The sequence below is a fragment of the Arachis hypogaea genome, chromosome 12, assembly GCF_003086295.3.
Source record: "Arachis hypogaea cultivar Tifrunner chromosome 12, arahy.Tifrunner.gnm2.J5K5, whole genome shotgun sequence".
NCBI lineage: Eukaryota > Viridiplantae > Streptophyta > Magnoliopsida > Fabales > Fabaceae > Arachis > Arachis hypogaea.
Genome location: NC_092047.1, coordinates 115823409 through 115841575, shown reverse-complemented (window position 1 = coordinate 115841575; position 18167 = coordinate 115823409). Strand labels below are relative to the sequence as shown.

General features: G+C 32.6%; 2 protein-coding genes and 1 long non-coding RNA gene across 11 annotated transcripts; 2 read left to right on the top strand and 1 right to left on the bottom strand.

Moving 5' to 3' along the window:
* Positions 1-2590: 2590 nt before the first annotated feature.
* Positions 2591-7247, top strand: LOC140177211 (uncharacterized). 4 transcript variants are annotated; one of them, XM_072210221.1, is made up of 6 exons: positions 2591-2997; positions 3113-3241; positions 4283-4334; positions 5742-5909; positions 6345-6423; positions 6916-7247. In XM_072210221.1, the coding sequence occupies exons 4-6, from the start codon at positions 5902-5904 to the stop codon at positions 7063-7065; spliced, it is 237 nt and encodes a 78-aa protein (XP_072066322.1). In that variant the 5' UTR covers positions 2591-2997; positions 3113-3241; positions 4283-4334; positions 5742-5901; the 3' UTR covers positions 7066-7247. The 4 variants fall into 4 exon arrangements, with proteins under 4 accessions (XP_072066322.1, XP_072066321.1, XP_072066324.1 ...); XM_072210222.1 differs by having other exon boundaries at positions 2611-2997; positions 3214-3241; XM_072210220.1 differs by lacking the exon at positions 3113-3241.
* Positions 7248-8550: 1303 nt separating this feature from the next.
* Positions 8551-9566, bottom strand: LOC140177210 (uncharacterized). Its single transcript, XR_011869029.1, has 2 exons — positions 9052-9566; positions 8551-8965 (listed from the first exon to the last, which is right to left on the bottom strand). It is a non-coding gene; the product is annotated as an uncharacterized lncRNA (long non-coding RNA).
* On the top strand, positions 9528-17441 carry LOC112728536 (uncharacterized). Of its 6 annotated transcripts, none has more exons than XM_072210219.1 (13): positions 9528-10772; positions 11727-11861; positions 13249-13513; positions 13606-13678; positions 13760-13855; positions 14027-14077; positions 14697-14852; positions 15028-15573; positions 15663-15829; positions 15917-15962; positions 16336-16430; positions 16733-16784; positions 16887-17441. In XM_072210219.1, the coding sequence occupies exons 10-13, from the start codon at positions 15942-15944 to the stop codon at positions 17310-17312; spliced, it is 594 nt and encodes a 197-aa protein (XP_072066320.1). In that variant the 5' UTR covers positions 9528-10772; positions 11727-11861; positions 13249-13513; positions 13606-13678; positions 13760-13855; positions 14027-14077; positions 14697-14852; positions 15028-15573; positions 15663-15829; positions 15917-15941; the 3' UTR covers positions 17313-17441. The 6 variants fall into 6 exon arrangements, with proteins under 6 accessions (XP_072066320.1, XP_072066317.1, XP_072066316.1 ...); XM_072210218.1 differs by having other exon boundaries at positions 9876-10558; positions 10633-10772; positions 13606-13855; positions 15028-15596; XM_072210217.1 differs by having other exon boundaries at positions 9907-10558; positions 10633-10772; positions 15028-15829.
* The last annotated feature ends 726 nt before the right edge of the window (positions 17442-18167 follow it).

Below are 18167 nucleotides of genomic sequence, written 5' to 3'. Positions count from 1 at the left end.
CTTTGCAGGTACCACCCCCATCTCCTCACACAAACAAGTCGGACGGAGCCTCCCGAGTTGCAGATCCTTTCGGAATCCTCCTCCTTCACACATTTGGGCCAACCAACTCCATCCAGCCCATCAATCTCCGGTTACCCACCGTAACAATTACCAATCGTTGAAACTGCATATCTGAATTTGTCACGAATTTAGCAAAACTGAACTGAAACTAAGGGAATTCAATTTCATTATGTGCTCCACTTCGAAGATTTTCAGGCAAACATAAAAAGCATGGAGGGAATGGAACTTGAACTTGCCCTATAAAGTTCCGTAGATGCTATTCCTCAATCAAAAATCGAGCTCCTCCTAAGAAATCTAACTTTAATCACATTCCATTAGGTTGGTCATAATAGGTGAGTAGATCCAACCATCATTCGATAAAGTAGAGACTATTGCCTCTTCTTTGAACGCTTACATCCATGTAGTTGGAACCCGAATCAGTGAAGACAACTCGATGAGGTATTTCATGGATGTGATGCATTGTAAATGATTGTGGCAAAAGACAATCGAACTGGAACATTAGACGATAAGAATAACTTAGAGTAACAACAAATTAAAAATTATCAAAAGAATAATATAATAGAATGAGTATATGAAAAATATTATAAAAAATTATAAATTGTACCTTAAAAGGATCAACTTCAATAAAAAACGAAGAATACATTCTTATTCTATGAAGTAGTAAAAAAAATACTAAATATAAAATTATGAATTCACTCACAAATTTAGATTCATGTACCACAGGAAAACACTATATATAAATTTTAGTAAAACAAAAATAAATATGTAAATTACCTATTATTAAGATAATTTTTTAACAATGCATTAAATATTGATTTGATACAATTATAATGAATATATATTCTTAAATTAGTATAATTATATATTAATTTCATCATATCACGGGTAACAAAGATCTTTTATTATTAGTATTACTATTATTGATATTATTATTATCATTAAAATGAATAAAAATATTTTTAATTGATAATTGATAAGTAGTTTAATAGTACATTAAATTTTGATTTGATACAATTATAATGAAAATATGTTTCTAAATTAATATAATTATATATTATTTATTAAATATTAAATACAAAATAATTATATTAAGGATATTTTTTATAAAATAATTTAAAAAAATTATTTGATATACGTGAATTGGATAACAAAGATTTATTATTATTATTATTACTATTATTAATATTATTATTATCATTAAAATTATTAAAAGTATTTTTAATTGATAATTGATAAGTAGTTTTATAGTGCATTAAATATTGATTTGATATAATTATAATAAAGATATGTTGCTAAATTAGTATAATTATATATTATTCATTTAGTATTAATTATAATATAATTACAATAAAATAATTTAGAATAGAAAAAAAAATTTATTCGTTTTGGAGGGAAAACGGAGGCATGAGAGATCGACACGTCACCTTTAGTAGTTGGGGGAAAACCCAATTTTAGTATATTAAGTAGATAGATTTTTAAAACCGAGTTATTAGCCTTTGCTCAAAAATTATTTTTAATATGAGGATAAAGATGATGTTTTGATTTAAGATTGATATTTAAAGTGTATTATAATATTATAGATATGTAAAAAATGTGTCCAACACCTATTTTACTTATTGTCAGAAAATGTTTGTTTTAATATTTTTTTGGTGACTGAAATAAATTAAACAAAGAAAAACAAAACAAAAAAAAACAAGGAACTGCTTAAATAGAGGGGCAGTCCTGTTTAAGACTACTCTTAAATTCCTCCCAAGGTGAAAGAAGCTCCACATGCGAAAGTTGTAACTTCATCGCCGTCTTTGCCATAGTATCTGCCACCGTGTTTGCATCTCTCATAATCAAACGAAAGTCAACACGCCAATTCCAATGCATGATATATCTTATTTTGAGCACCAATGGATCAATAAACCCAAAACCATCTTGAGTAACAAGATTAAATGCTTCCACACAATCCGTCTCACAAATAACATCTCGTTGACCCACATCCCAAGCCAAACAATTCTCCTTAAAGAATACTATTACTCTCAATCATTCCCAAACACCCCCTTTGCCAGCTCCCATTACAATCTCTAATAACACAAGCAAAACCAACACTATCACCCAAACCAAAATAACTAGCATCACAATTAATCTTAAAAATACCAATAGATGGGGGATTCCAAAAACTATTTAGAGTAGAGGGAAGGAACATACGTTGTAATTCAAAAATATTCCTAAGCTGTTTTAATATGATAATAAATTTATACGTACCGATACGTTTAAAATATAAACAAATAATAATTAGAAATATAAAATTTATTTTCTACATCAACATTTAATTTTTTGTTTAAAAATATATATTATATTATCATTTTTACTATAATATCTTTTTAATTAAATACAAATAAAAAACATTTTTTTATTTAATTCTATAAAAAGACATAAATATCTTTTTGTAATGTTGGATAAAATGTATCTCTTTAAATTAATCAAATATTAAAATTAAACTAACTTATATTTATAAATTTAAATAATTTAAAAATAAAATAACATCTGATTGATTATTCATGTACAGTCAATGATGCTTGTACTCTTCCATAAACTCTAATTTCTGATGTTCATTCATACACAAAAAAAAAAAAATCTAAAGAACAAAAAAAATTCTGAAGTATTGTTTAGTGTTCTTCATCTTCCCTGGATTTTCTTACATCTCTCTCAAAGAACGTCTGTCTCTCAATTCTGAAACTCTCTCTTCTCTCTCACACTAGCCCACCACAGTCTCTTTCAGTCTCACTCGAATCTCGTCTCAGTCACGCTCGCCGGCGTCTCCACGTGTCGCGGCCTTCCCTGGGATCCTCGTCGCCGGCCACAGAAGCAACTCGTCGGGTCGCCGTCGCTCGTCGTCTTCTGGTTTCGGGACCTCGCCGTCGCCGAGTCGTCGTAGACCGTAGTCCGTTGGTGAGTCCCTGCATCGTCGCTTCCCCTGTTCTGTCTTTTCCAAATTTTCCTTCTCCTTGTATTTTGAGATGATCTTATGTGTGTGGACATGCACGTGGCTGGGTTGGGATTGAAGAAATCCCAGTCATTCGGATCTTTGTTTTTCTTGTTCAATGTTCATCTCAGGTGCAAGATTTACACCTTATTATTCCTGACTATTTCTTTTGAGTGGAGCAGTGATACACGCCCGCTTTCTTATCAGCAGGTTAATATTGTGTACATTAAAATTGCACTTTCATGGATATTCTGATATTTTGGAAACTATGAGAGTAGACTATTAATTATTTCTTTATTATGCATATATATCAATTTTATAGATAAAGATAATGTTCCTAGTTATATAGATAAATATGAGTAGAAAAATGATACAAAACTCTTTCGTAATTATTGTCTATGTTCTTATTTTAGCATTTATCAGTTGTTAATTATTGTCTATGTTCTTATTTTAGCAATTCTATTGAAAAGTATTCCAAAGTGCATATTTTTTTGAACTACACTGTAAGTGCATCTGTTCAAGCAGGTCCTGTTTTTTTTTTTTTTTAATACTTTGATATCTGATTTCTTGACTGTCATTGGAATATGACCCGGTCATTTTATAAACACAGGTTTTGCTTGTTGTCAGCTCAATAAATTCTTATATGAATCAGATAAGATATTAACTGATTGATGAAACTGTCCTGTATGAACCACAATGAAAGAAATAAAAATTTCCTTGGAGATGAAATATACTGTTTTAAATTAAGGTTTCTTTTATAATGCATTATTTCTCTTTTTTTTTTGCCAAAAATTTAATTTATTCAGTCAGAAATCAAGGTAACAAAGTAATTCCGTTAAAGTCAAAACTTACTTATTTATTTGATGTAATTCCTAGGATACATGTCATTATTGTTTCATGCTCACTGAGAACTTGTATGGATATCTCCCTTTTTAAAGTTGGTGGAAAGCAGATGCACAGGCTGAATTTGCCTTTTTAATTGCAAAGATAATTTATAACAATGAAATTAAAGGATTGGTTTTCATGGTTAAATTTATAGTTTACCTCTTAGGTCCTAGATATCTTAGTATGCTATGTCTTATGTTGCTCAAATTCATCTGTTGCATGAACCATTCATATATGTATCTTTCCATATATCTCATTATCTATTTTCTTAAAGGTGTGGTTTCTTTGATGATTCCATCAATATCATTGTTTATTTAGTTGTTAATCCAACACTTTGTTCATGTAAAATAAATTGAATGCTTCTAGGTTTGGGTAAAGTGGGGAGAGAGATGCCAGTTCATTGCCCAGAACAAGCTAGGTAACTTAATTGATAATTTTTTATAATAGATCAGTTGTTCATTCCTTCTTTGAATTGTCCAGTTATATTTAGGTCTTCCTAGTTTGTGATTAGTTCAACAATTGTCAGTGATTTGACTTTTAGGTTGGATAGTACTTGATTTTGTTACAAACTAGAAATTTGCTTCGATTCACACTTTCACTGTATCAACTGGTCTTTCACTCACTTACAGCTCATAACAAGCATGCCAGTAGCATTTGTCATAGTATACGGAAGATGTAGCTAATTGAAATGCAGATTTTGATTATTTGGGAAGTCTTTTGTGAACAAATTTTACAAAAATATATTCCTGTTGCCTCCATCTAGGCATGTTTATTATGCATGGCGATGCTCATTTAAATTGTTTAGGAAGTATTTTTCTTAAAATTTTACAAAAATATAATTATTTCTATACTTTTATTTGCATATATAATAAAACTTCTAATATCTGGTTTTAGTGCTTTTTGAGAAAAGGGATAGTTTCCTCGGTGCTTTTTTCAAACTTGTTATTATACCAGTTGCAATTTGGATTAGTATGACTTAGAGGATGTATCATTAGCTCATTACTTTAAACACAAACTATATTACGTTACTAACACAAGTTGAGGCTAAAATCATGTTTGGGCTTTGGGAGTTGGGACATAGCTCAGCTCAATTTTATTGAGCATATTTGAAATGAATTGAGACTTGGTTTGCATGCTTCAATTCATTAACTGGGCTACTTTTTCAATGCCAAGACAAACATGCACTATGATTCTAATTAGATCCAATGATAATTGCATAGTTAACGGAACTAGCTTTTCAAGGTTGAATTGGTGATTTTAATGAATAAGCTATAAACCTCAAAGTGTCCATATTGTTAAATATCCGATGTTCTGAATGCTGCATGACATCTACATCTTCAAAGAACTACCCTGAATTTAGTTTATAATTAATTTTCAGTTGAACCAGTGGGACGATCTTATTTTTCACTTCCTCCCGCCAGGCTCACCTTTCTTTCTGTTATATTTTTATGCTTACATATATTCTTTACAGGGATGACTTCCTGTCACAAGGTAGTTGGTGATATCAGTGCACTTATAATATGTACAAATTTTCTTATTTCACAAAAATAGTTTTGCACTTGGTTGACTCGGTTAAGTAACAATAGAAGAAGGAAGTATGTAATGCATGAATCATAATAAAATAATGGCCTAATTAAGCAACAAGATCCATTAGTTTACCTTAGGTTTCTTGAAATTTATTACCATGTTAATATTCTGGGGTAAAAAGTAAGTGAAAGATTATTGTGCGATTTTATGTTCATCTGTCCTGTGTTAGTGGTTTTTTTCCTTGGTACTGTTCACTAATTTAGACAAGTGCCTTTCTCTAATATGCCCTCATTTTCAGGAATGTCACAATACACATATTTCATAACAATTTGATCACCGGTGAAAACTCATATAGCAAACTCTCTCTTGTTGATTTGAGGAGCTGTTTGATTTAGCCAATTCAGATTCAACTGCCACTTCTCAGTACCAATTTAACATTACCGTTTGTTAGCTCTATAATGAACAGGTATTGTTCTCTTTTACTTACTATATACAACTTTTCTGGTATCCAATGTTTGCTTCCTGGTAACTGTTGGCATTAGATTATCAAGGCCTTTTTTTTAAATGTTCCTGCAGGCTAGAGATCTTGTCTTGATTTTGCAATGACTCCTTCTCATTGAAGTAAATATTTGTCATGGAATTTCGTAGCAGACATGTTAGTTTATTAGTTATGTATTTTTAGTTTTTACTGACTTCCTGAAGTTCCTTTCTAGCAGTAGCATCTATAGTTGTAAAGACAGTTGTCATGATGTTTTGAGAATATCTAGTAAAACATCTCAAGATGGTTAATAATAATATTATCGTTCTTTGGCAATAAAGGTCATTTGAATTGGGAGTTTGGCACAGCCCAATATTTTTCATTGTATGGTAATTTGTTTTTCTTGTTCAATGTTCATCTCAGGTGCAAGATTTACACCTTATTATTCCTGGCTATTTCTTTTGAGTGGAGCAGTGATACACTCCCGCTTTCTTATCAGCAGGTTAATATTGTGTACATTAAAATTGCACTTTCATGGATATTCTGATATTTTGGAAACTGAGAGTAGACTATTAATTATTTCTTTATTATGCATATATATCAATTTTATAGATAAAGATAATGTTCCTAGCTATATAGATAAATATGAGTAGAAAAATGATACAAACTCTATTGTAATTAGAACATACAAAGTAAGTATAATCCAATCAAGCAGTTTCCAGAACTCTTTCAAAATGCAGCTGTGAGTATATGCTGAGCAGGAAAAGAGGGGAATTTGTGTGATATTCAGTACAGTTTGAATAATATGTATCAGCTTTGCGTAGGGTCTTACATTTTGTAAAGGTCTAAAGGGAAGTTAGGGTGTTTAATGCGACCATTCAAATGGTTATTGTAATTGATATTAGTTCAGAACAATTGGAATTTTTAATTTATGCATGTTAAAATTGCTGATTCTATCTCCCTTTCTCTAATAATTCTTCATGCATGTGTACAGGATCTGCCACAGACTTTTCCTGGCCATCCATGGTTGGACACTCTCGAGGGACATGCTGCTCTTAGACGTGTTCTTGTTGTTTATTCTTTATGCGATTCTAATGTTGGATATTGTCAGGTGGATTTGATCTGCTCTTCCTTCTTATTCTGAATTATTTTCCCCTCTTAAGTTCTTGTTGGATGATCTAGCCTCCTTGTTTTCAGGATGCTTGTATTGTAGATCAGAATTGTAAAATTTAATACCTTAATAACTTAACTGTTACTGTTATAATGTGAATAAATGTCAATTTAGGACATTGTGCTATTTCATTGCCCTAGATTTACATTATTAAAGAGGCATTTGCACCTGTTCAGTTTAACTTTTGTTAGCTCGACATTTTATTAATAGTGTAATAGAGAGGAATTGGTTGTATAATAAAGTGGTGGTTTGTAATTTTGAAGTGTAAAGGTTTTGGAAAATCTTTACTCACTCTTGATCTCAACATCTGAGGGCAACAAGCAAAAATACGGATGTATTTAGGAAATATAAATTCTCTTATTAATTATTATACATATATCATGTCACTTTAGAGGATTCATTTGTGAATTATTTATCAACAAAAAATTATGAGATGTAGATTTATCTTTTTGGGGTGAGATGTCGCCAGTTTCAGCGATAATGGCAATGAAGAACGATCGATACTTATTTGATAGCTAATAACTACCTGAGTATTTAATTTCTGTTGACATTTATGTAAGCAATCCATTTAATTTTTTAAATAATTTTGGATAAAATATAATATTTAAAAAGGAGCATGTTACTTCCATGGGTGAATTATACTACAAGATCCACGGTTATATCTTACAAAACTTGATCTTCAATTATAATGGCAAAAAAGCTGTCAATTGGAGAATAAAACGATGCCTCCCTCCCATCTTGTTATTGGGAAAAATTGCATGAAAGAATGTAGCCAAGTACTAAAAAGGTCTAAACGAGAAAATTTACAGGATGACATTTCCCTTGGTTCTATAAACAAAAATGAATTTATCTTCTTTGCTCATTCTATAGAGTATGTTTTACTTCAATCTTTTAAAGGGCTGCGTCTTGGAATAAGGACAGGTTCAATGATGTATCATCTATTACATGCCCACACTGACCTATGCTTCATGAAATACCAAGAGAAGACTGCAGATGCAGATCATCCATCTCTGCAAGTTCTTTAGTAATTCATCTTGAGAAGCTATCAACCTTCTTCAGCATCTGTAGAGCAGCCCTACCACCCTCGACACAAGTAACTGTTGCCCTATATTTCTGTAAAACACCTTCTGCAACTTTTCTGTTCACTGCATTAGCATCAACCACCAAAATTCTTTTTTGTAATGATAGATTCCCAAGTTTGGATACTTTCTTTCTAGTTGTTTGCCTTTTTTCAATTCCAAGGGATTCTCTATAGGAGCAAACCAAAACACTCAGCCAAAAAGGCTTCATTAATATATCATCAATGACACCTAAACTAGAAGAGACTGTATAATCAAACTATGGAGTAAAGTAACTTTGGTTATTACGTTTGAATAAACATACAATCGAGTAAAGTAACAGAAAAAAAGATTTATCAACCGTAAATACTCATTCAGCCTTAATTATTTACAAAAGAACTTCTACTTTCAAAGTCCACTTGCATGGGGAATTAAATACTAAGAAAAAGCCAGCAAATATGGCATGGCTTATGGTTAATAATTCAAACTGTTACATAGAGATATTTAGGGAATAGCCAATTATAAAAAATTGTATTGAGTGGTTAAAGAAATGCAACGAATAAGGATGAAACAAGAGTTTGGCTACAGCCATAGACAACAATATCTAGGATACATGAAACCTGTTGGCTCTGCTTCCTCTAGAAATTTTTTTAACATCTTTGGATGGTACTCTAGAATCTCACAATATATAAGTTCTTCTACATCTTCCTTTGTTATCCTGCGTCTCTCAAACTCAAATTCCATCTTTGTAACTGGCTGGCAGAAGGTTTTCTCTCAACCTTGGCCAAGCCTTTAAAATATGGAGCCGCTAACGCCTAACAATATCATACACAAGATACCAAGTTAATAAAAGATTACCAAAGAAACTGAACCAAAGACGGATGAAAATTCAGAATTCAACCTCTTCAGCAGAAGGCCAATCTTTAGGCTCAAGGGCCAACATTCTATCTAACAAACGAAGAGCAAGGGGGTTTGCATTAGGAAACTTCTGGGAGAAAGGAACTGGCTTCTTCTTGGGTATGCTGCTCAAGTATCTCCGAGCTTTCTCATTCCTTACCTATTAATATGCAACCAAGGTTGCATTGAGTAAAAACTAAAACACACAAGACTGCAAAGAGGAAGGGAAACTGAAGAACAGATCCTAGCACACTACAAGATTTCTGCTTGTTTATGGAGATTTTTTTGTGGAAGTTTTGAAAAACCTCCATAACATATTTTATTTATGGCAAAATATAAAACCTCCATTAATTAAAACTAGTTTAAATTTCTAAGCCCAATTTTCTAAACCAATAGCCAGTGCCTAACCTACTCTGATTAAACCCAAACAAATTTAACTCCAAAAAAAAACTTAGACCAAAAAAATTAGAAGAGGAAGAAGAGGGAGAACACTACAAAAAAAAATATCCATTTAACCACATTTTTTTTAGGCTACATTTGAAAAGCGTAATATAGGAATAGGTTACGCTTTCTTCCGTGTTTCTTTTTCGTAGGAGAATAGAAAATACATTTGTGGCATCACTTGAAAATTGTAGCCTTAGATATTATAAATGTCACTTATAAAGTATAGCCTTATCTTAAAAGCTATGGGTTCACTTTTTACACTAAAAAGTACACTTTTAAAAAATAACCTATTTGTCAGATTTCAGGTACACTTTAAAAGTGCTATCTAATGTATCTCAGATCAAATGTCCAACACTTAATATTTTTTTTTTTTCAATTTTCGGCAAATAATACACATACAAACACTTAGCCAAATAAAATGAAAACATAAAAGTGTAAAACCCCAGCTTAGCTTTTCCCTTCTTCACGCCACCCCCAACCCAGAGAAGACTCTGCGCCATCACCACTCACTATAACATCCCTAATTTCTAACCCAAAATCCCCAAACTAACTCAGAAAATCCTAATTTCCCCGATTCCTAACCCTAACAGCCGCAACCTCACCCTCCTTCAACGTAACAAACAAAAGCAGCCACTGTAGAGAGAAGAAGGACCGGGAGAAGAAGAGAAGAGAGGAAAGGCCTGCCCAGCCGTCACCACCGCAGCGCCGCTGCAGCTATTGCCACCTTCAGAGCTGCGGAAAGTCGTCCTCCCTGCCGTCGAATGCCGCCGTCGTGTCGCACATGAGAGAGAGAGAGAGAGAGACAGATTCGAGAGGAGCTAACCACGATCGCTGCCGTCGAAACCAGGCTCGTCGCCGTCACCACCCACGAAGCTGCGAGGAGCCGCTGTCGTGCTCGTGTCGCTGGGCGCCGTCGAGCTTCCCTCACCCTGAGCCGTCGATCTGTCGCCACCGCTACAAGGGCTTGTCGCTGGAGCCACGACTGTCACTGAGCTTCCGTCGCCGCTGCCGTTCAAGCCGCTGCTGCCGTCGATTTGTAGTTGCTGCGATTGGAGCCACTAGCGGGGGTGAGTTGCTACTGCCTTGTTGCCGTCCTAATCATATTCAACGTCCACTGCCCTGAGCTGTTTCTGCCCTTCAGTTTGTTGAGTTCGGATTCTTTGTGCTACTGTAACTGTCATTACTGAGGTGGGAACCAACGTTTCTGTTTGGCTGCTGCTGAAGGTCTTCCACCATCACTGGAGCTGCCCAGAATCATCGTGGAAGCTGCCAAGATATATGGTTGATTTCTAATTATGCCAAGACATCATTACTAATTAAGTTTTATGTTGATTTTTTTTATTTTATTTTATGTCCTGACTGCATTATAACTTGTAAATTCCATTTCCTTTTTGATATTCAATGTTTTGACAAACTGCCATGGTTTATAATCTATTGATACTTGCCATTTTCATGCTTAATCAGTCTGATTTAGAGATATTTTGGAGCTGACTAAGGCTTTTAACATGAAAGAGACTGAGGCAAAGGCATATATATATTTAAAATCCTGATTACTTTCCTTTAATGCATCACAGCCTTTAATGCATCAGCTTGCTCTTTTTATTTTGTTATGCTTCTGTTTTGTGTTGCCTCCTTAATAGTAAAAAAGATTAAGGAGGCTCTATTTTGTGTTTTAGTTAATAGTTTAAGGATTAAGACATGATATTGACTAATGAATATGAATGAATAGTATTATCCTATTGTGCATTTCACCAAAACTCCTTATTTAACAGCTAATATTATATATAGTTCTACGTTCCTAGTAATCTTAGTGGAAAGTAATTAGCTGAAGTTGCTGGTTTTTTGTTGCAAAGTGGTATTTAATTACTACACTCACCTAACTATATCAGCTTATAACTCTCGAGAGGTAGAATATCTACATAAAGGTAGTGATGCTTTATTTGAATGTATTGATTTTTGTTATCTATATAAAGACTTGTTTGAGAAGTGCATGGAGATTGCTCAGAAGTCTCTTGATGATGTACATGATGTTGTCCTTGATAGTTATTCAGATGATTGTTACTAAGAAAGTTATAGATTGTCCTTGATAGTTATTCAGTGTTGTCCTTGATTGTCTTATGGATTTTGTGCTGGAGTTGTAGATTTTCTGTTCTTGGTATTAGATTTCTTTGTTTTCTCTTTTCAAATAGGATATTGTGAAAAGCTTATTTTTGGTTTTATAATGTAACTGTTTAGGATGCTGGTTTCAATCGTAATCATTCCAGTGAAGTTTCTTCTCCGGTTGCTGGGCACTTTCCAGGTTATATGGACTATCAAGTAGGAATGAGACCACAGATCCCTGTTGAGAGAAAATGGGCCCTCGGGATTCAGGTGCAGTGTTTTACTTGGCTAAATATATAGTTATTAGACTTGCAATGCTGTTATGCTTAAATATATAGTTATTAGACTTGACTTTCTTTTACTGCTGGCTACTCTGGATATCTAGTCTATCTTTAAAGTTTTGCAGGTATTTAATTTCCTGATTATTTTGGTTTCTTCTCTAAATAAACTCTGTATATTTCTTAATATTAGACAAGTTGTGTTACTTGCAATAATAATACTCCTTTTTATACACTTCCAACTTTTCAATATAAAAAAAACTATAATTGAAAAAATAAAAAATAATTGTATACTATTTTCTAAATAAAAAAGTCAATAGGTTAAGATATAACAAAAAATAGTGTAAGTATTACTTCTCAATGTTAGAGTTGCTTATAGCTATCAAACAAGTTGGTATGGTCCATTTAGGCCTACTTGACTAATTATATATCAAGTATGTGCGTCTCTAAAATGAAAGCTTAGTCCATTTAAAAGAAATTCACTGAGCTAGATAAACTAGTCCATTTATTTTTATTTTTTATTTTTTATTTAAATAGGCAGTTTTTTATTAAAAAATTAAAAAAATGGGCTAAAATAACTTGAGATTGTTCTAAAATCTGGGTAAGGGAATTTAGCAGCCTTGATTTCAAAGTTAACAACAAAGTTATTTTATTGAGATTAAGTAGAGGTAGAATCTTGCAGGTGAGTTCTTTTATTTCAGATATCAGAGTTGTGTATTGTGGTGTACTAAGAAATTGTCTTGCTTCTTTGAAGAACAAGTGATATGCTTGTGTCTTATTTTATTTTCTGGATATAGTTAATCAAAGTGTGTGTTATCTGTTTCTTGGATATAGTTAATCATGTGTTATCTGTTTCCATTTATTTTTCATAGAGAGAATAGATGCAAATGGGGTAGAAATTGGTAACTCATGCAATGTTTTTCAACTTCATATGTTTAGTTTGAGTGAAGATTTGAATGGAACTAAAGTATTTATAACAGATTTGTGTTGAATGGTAGTATACTTAACAGATTTTTATAATCAAGTGTGTGCTAGAACTAGTTGCATGAAATGTTAGTCAGTGTCTATTTGGATTAGAAAGAATTCAAGAATGGAATACATGTATTCAGATTAGATTTGAGTTAGAGTTCATTGTGCACTACCACATACTGGTTGTGACTTGTGGCAAAACATGTTCTTTGGATTAAATCATGACTTAAAATCTGTTTATATGGATTGTGGAGTATCACTGCTTCTAGTAAGGGTCTAATGTTGTTTGCTGTAGGCTTATAAAGCATTGAATGAGTGGGTTATCAGGTGATTTATTACATTGTTGTTTCCTTCAATTAGTATTGAAATCAAGAATTAATTGGAAACTTTGGTCTATGAATAATTTGTAGGTAGAGGAGCGTGGTGTTCCAGTGGAAGAATTGTTAGAAGCTGATGAAGTTTTCTGCACCGGAACTGCTGTGGTTATCAACCCTGTTTTCTCTGTAACCTATTGGGATTGTGATACTGATTTCTGGTGGCATGTATCAATGAATTTTCGAATAATGATTTATTTTTCTGTGTGACATGTTTGTATTAATTCATCAACACTAATTCATCACTAAGTTATGGAGTTCTAATTAATACGAGCTCTTTGTTATTCACTGCTCTAATCAGGTTACTACTCTATCTTAAGAACCATCAATTGCTTGTTGGTTGTTACTTCTTTTACAATCTTTACCTTATTGTATTTATGAATCATCAAACAGCTGGAGCAGAGGTGCAAGCATTGGGCGTCATAGTGATGATAACAGACCCTACCTCAAACAGCGGCACTTTGCAGTCAGGATTCCACTTTCCATTACTCCTCTCTTTTATTGAATTTTATTTAATACTGTTGTTGACAATTTTGGTTCATCAAAGGTGGTGTGCTATTTAAATAATTATGGCAAGGATTTCAATGGTGGACTCTTTCGTTTCCGGGATGGCCAGCCAATGTCAATTATGCCAATGGCTGGAGTGAGTTTATACTCTTTCACTACTACCACTTGTGTTTTTCTTTTCTGGTCAAATGGTTTCTACTGCTAAATAAGGAGAGTGATTTCTCAAAATTTCATTATTGAAATGATTCAATGTAAGAGGAAATGTTTCGCTTTTTAATTTATTTTATCCTTTTTTATCTTTTAACAGGATGTTCTGATGTATACTGCTGACCAGCGAAACATTCATTCTGTTGATGAGGTATATTCAATTGTGCTCCTTTCTTGCATGCCCTTACTTACTTGGCCTTGTACATAATCTCTGTTTTATTTCAATTTAAATCTCCTTCTCCCGGACTCCGTGTCCTTAGAAGAAAAGGGATAGAAGAGAAAACAGGAAATCATAATTTTCATCTTTGATAATTACCTCATGGGAAACCATATTAATTCTTGAAAAGAGTACTTACTTTAGGGTACCATTCTAAAGATTCCAGAATGCTGAAATGAAATAGTCAAGGATGTATCTGGTGCTTTCACTGATTTATGTCAAAATATTATTTTGGTGAATTGGTCATATGAACTCATTTGATCTTCTTTACAATTTGTGTAACTGAATTATTAGTTTCTGAGGAAGGTGTGAATTTGATTGAGGGTAGCAACTAGCAACTAGCAAGTAGCAACAATAAGAGAAGAATCCTAGGTTTACTTTTGTGGCTTCATGTTTGGTTTCTATCCTTTTTAACTCTCATTTTTCTTTTTTTTTTTTCTTGCAAAACAGTTCTAGCTCTCTGAACTTCAAAGAAAGTTGTCTATATTGATGACTATAACACAAGAAATCATTGCCACCGAGCTTAAATTATTAATTTTTTTTATATAAACAGGTCTAGCTAAAGGTGTTGCTGTTGGAATATCTATAGCTTGAACAAGTGGGGTTCTGCCATTATTAATTTGTGCTTGTGTTAGATATTTCCAGAAGAAGGAAAAAGAAAAAATTAAATTGCCAACAGAAGATTTTATATCAAGTTCAACCCAAGATGGTAACTGTATTTTATTGAAATTCTAGGCTTCTTAATCTACTATTTGTTTCTTTCTATTTGATTAAGTTATATTAACTATGACACAATGTTAAAATGTTCAATGAATTAATTATGTTGTGATCATGAATTCATAATAATAACACTTTTTGTTTCTTTTTTCCTTATCCTTGTAAAGCATCTAGCAGTGGTGAATATGAAACTTTAGGATCCACAGCTGCTAGTGCTTCTGGCCTTCCAGCAATTATGGCGGCAAAATCGATGGAATTCTCTTATCAAGAACTAGCCGAGGCTACAAATAACTTCAGCTCTGATAACAAAATTGGTCAGGGTAGATTTGCAGCAGTCTATTTTGCAGAATTGAGAGGCCAAGTAAAAGCAAGCCAATTATATCTTTAATAATGTTATATAATCTTCCAGAATTAAAAGGAAAAATAAATTATCTTTGACCATTAGTAGCTTATCTGCATAATTTTATTGATAGTTAAAGATAGTAAAAATGGTAGTTAGGCATTTGGCAAACGAATAAAATTGATGAGACGTGGCAAGGGACCACATACATATACATAATAAATATAATAATAATAATACTAATAATGCTACAAGATTAGTGGTCCTATCTATATATGATTTTGCAAACCCTTTGATGAAAATTTCAATGCTAGTTGGTGAAGATCAACACAAAAAGTCCACAAAACAACAAAGAGGTGGTGGAGCCATGAAGGTATTAATATGTCAGCATGAAAGGTAGCTCTAAATTATAAAATGTTCTTCTATTGTTGTGTTCTGTTCTAACCAAAATTCACATAGCAGAAACCCGTGAGCATCACAGTGTAACTCTCACAAGTTTTCATAACAGTGAGTTCCATATAGGAATAATAACAAGCAAAGATTTTTGTATATAAATCCAAGGCTATAATCTGCAGCTTTTGGAGTGTTTAGCAAAGTTGAAATTAAAGATATCATATATCTCTTGATGAGTAAGCTTCTATAATATGATTTTTTTAAGAATGTTATGTACCAAACTTAATCATCAGCCTTTAATTCTGGATGGTTTCATTTTGCAGGATATTAGGAAGAGTTAATTATCTTATGGAGATTTCATCTGAATTGGTAATAACATATTCATATCTATAGTTTAGCACATGTATGTTATCAAAATCAATTATGAAATTTTTTGCATTATTGTATATTATGTATATGCAAGGTATAATGGAGGATCCTAATAGCTTTCTCTGGCACTTCAGCTCTATTGATACTTGTGCCTAACTACCATTTTAACCATTTAGTTCTTTATCTCACACTGTTCCTGTTTATATCCACCGTGATGTGAAACCTGCTAACATATTAATATATAAGTACTTCCGTGAAAAGGTTAGTTTATTGTAATATTCTTGGTAATAATCATTATTTTCCAATTTTTGTTTTCTTTTTTCTGATGAGACTAATATTAAAACTGTCTAATAAGGTTTTGGAAATTCACCAGGTTGCAAATTTTGGGCTAACTAAACTTAGGGAAGTTGGAAGCTTTTTATCACTTCATACTCGTCTTGTGGGAACATTTGGATACATGCCTCCAGTGTAAGAACTTAGTTGTTAATTGTCTTGGAACATAACAGTAAATATTAGAAAATATAAAATAAGTCAACGAAAGTTGTGGTTGATACAATTTATAGATTCTGAATGTCTAAGAACTTGGTTTGACATGACTGAATTTATAGATTCTTGGGTTGGGCATAATGTCAGATGTGAGTGTTATCTCTACTTTAGTGACATCTTTTTTCCATTCTTGATTCAAAATGATATCTTCCTTTGATTTTGGTCATCTCTGCTTTGTATATTATTGATATTTTGCACCCAATTTAATGTTATCTCTACTTTAGCGGATCAAAATGCTTCAACCAGCTAAAGGTTGTTATGGGCGCAGCACCAACAGTAAGTTTTACTCTCATCATTATGATCTTGTGTTATCAGAATGTGAACTTCATATTATGTTTCTATGTAGATTGAATTTTAACAAATTGCTAAATTATGCAGATACTTCTGGCAATCAAATCAGAAGAAAACAAGCTACAAGAAGTCATGGTTGGATTAGCAGCAAATGTTTTCACATTCATGTCCTCTCAGGAATCAAGCTATGTATTTCAAGAAGCCGGAATCATTGAAGTTGAACTGGCAAGTATACTAGTACATATTCTCAAGAAGCACAAGTATCCGGCAACAAAGGTGCTGAGGATAAGGAGGTTTGCCATAGAGTTTGCGATTTGGATGATGAAAGACAAAGCAGAAAACATAGATACCTTCAAGCATATGGGAATGGAGAAGGTGCTGGAAGGTGTATTAGAAATCACATCAGAGCTTGAAAGCTTCAATGTTTTCTCTGGTACTGTTGGATTGAACAGGCACAATCTAACAATTCACTCACTGGTTGAGACAGCCTTCAAGTTGCTGGAAAATAGGTGAAGTAATACATCACTTTTGAACCATATTGTAAAATCAGTAATCCATGTGTTGAGCAAAAATTGTAAATTTGTAACACTGTACACTGTTGTTTGTTTTGTGTAAATGTGTATTATCCCACATTAATTTTGATTTTGGTTTTGGTTTTTGGTTCTGATGGTTATTTATTTATTTTTCCCTCTAGATTTGATTCTTCAGTCGAAGAATCAAGGCTTTATTGATTTATATCAATAAGGACCAATTATTAATGAAAATTCAGGAGGAACACTTTTCAATGCTATACTCCATGGCATTTATATTTATTAAATTTTGATATTAAAAAATAAATTTTTAATTTCAGAGTATGTAAATGAAATGAGATTAAGAATGTTTTTAAATTAAAAAGAAATAAATAATTATAGGATTTGTGGAGGTTTGAAAATCTCACAAAATAGTTCATTTTTATTAAATTAAAAAATCAATTTGTGGGGGTTTTCAACTGCTACAAAAGTGATTTAAAACCCCCCACAAAAGTTTAATATAAAACCTCTACTAAACATACATAAAATTCTCCACTAAATAGATTGCGGAGGTTTTTAAAAACCTCCGCAAAAGCACCTTAAATTTTTTGGGGTTTTAGAAATTTCTACAAACTATTTGGAGGGGGTTATAAACCTCGACAAATAAAAAAAATTGCCACAAATAAACAAAAACCTTATAGTGGCAATGGCTTCAAGAGATGGTGTTTCAAGAAGATCAGTCATGAGATCCAATTGATGGACAACATTCTTCCTAGGGAAAAGAGGCTTTCCAGTCAAAAGTTCTGCGAAAATGCATACAATGCTCCATATGTCTATAGCTGGTGTATACCGGAAAGAA

What these genes read in the sequence shown, in the direction of transcription:
- LOC140177211 (XM_072210220.1), top strand. An exon ending in TCCCGCTTTCTTATCAGCAG is followed by an intron (nt 6,424 to 6,915) that starts GTTAATATTGTG and finishes GCATGTGTACAG; the next exon opens with GATCTGCCACAGACTTTTCC.
- LOC112728536 (XM_072210214.1), top strand. Translation starts at nt 15,496, where the DNA reads ATGAAAATTTCAATGCTAGTTGGTGAAGATCAACACAAAAAGTCCACA. An exon ending in TTAATATGTCAGCATGAAAG is followed by an intron (nt 15,597 to 15,916) that starts GTAGCTCTAAAT and finishes TTCATTTTGCAG; the next exon opens with GATATTAGGAAGAGTTAATT. An exon ending in TTATGGGCGCAGCACCAACA is followed by an intron (nt 16,785 to 16,886) that starts GTAAGTTTTACT and finishes TAAATTATGCAG; the next exon opens with ATACTTCTGGCAATCAAATC.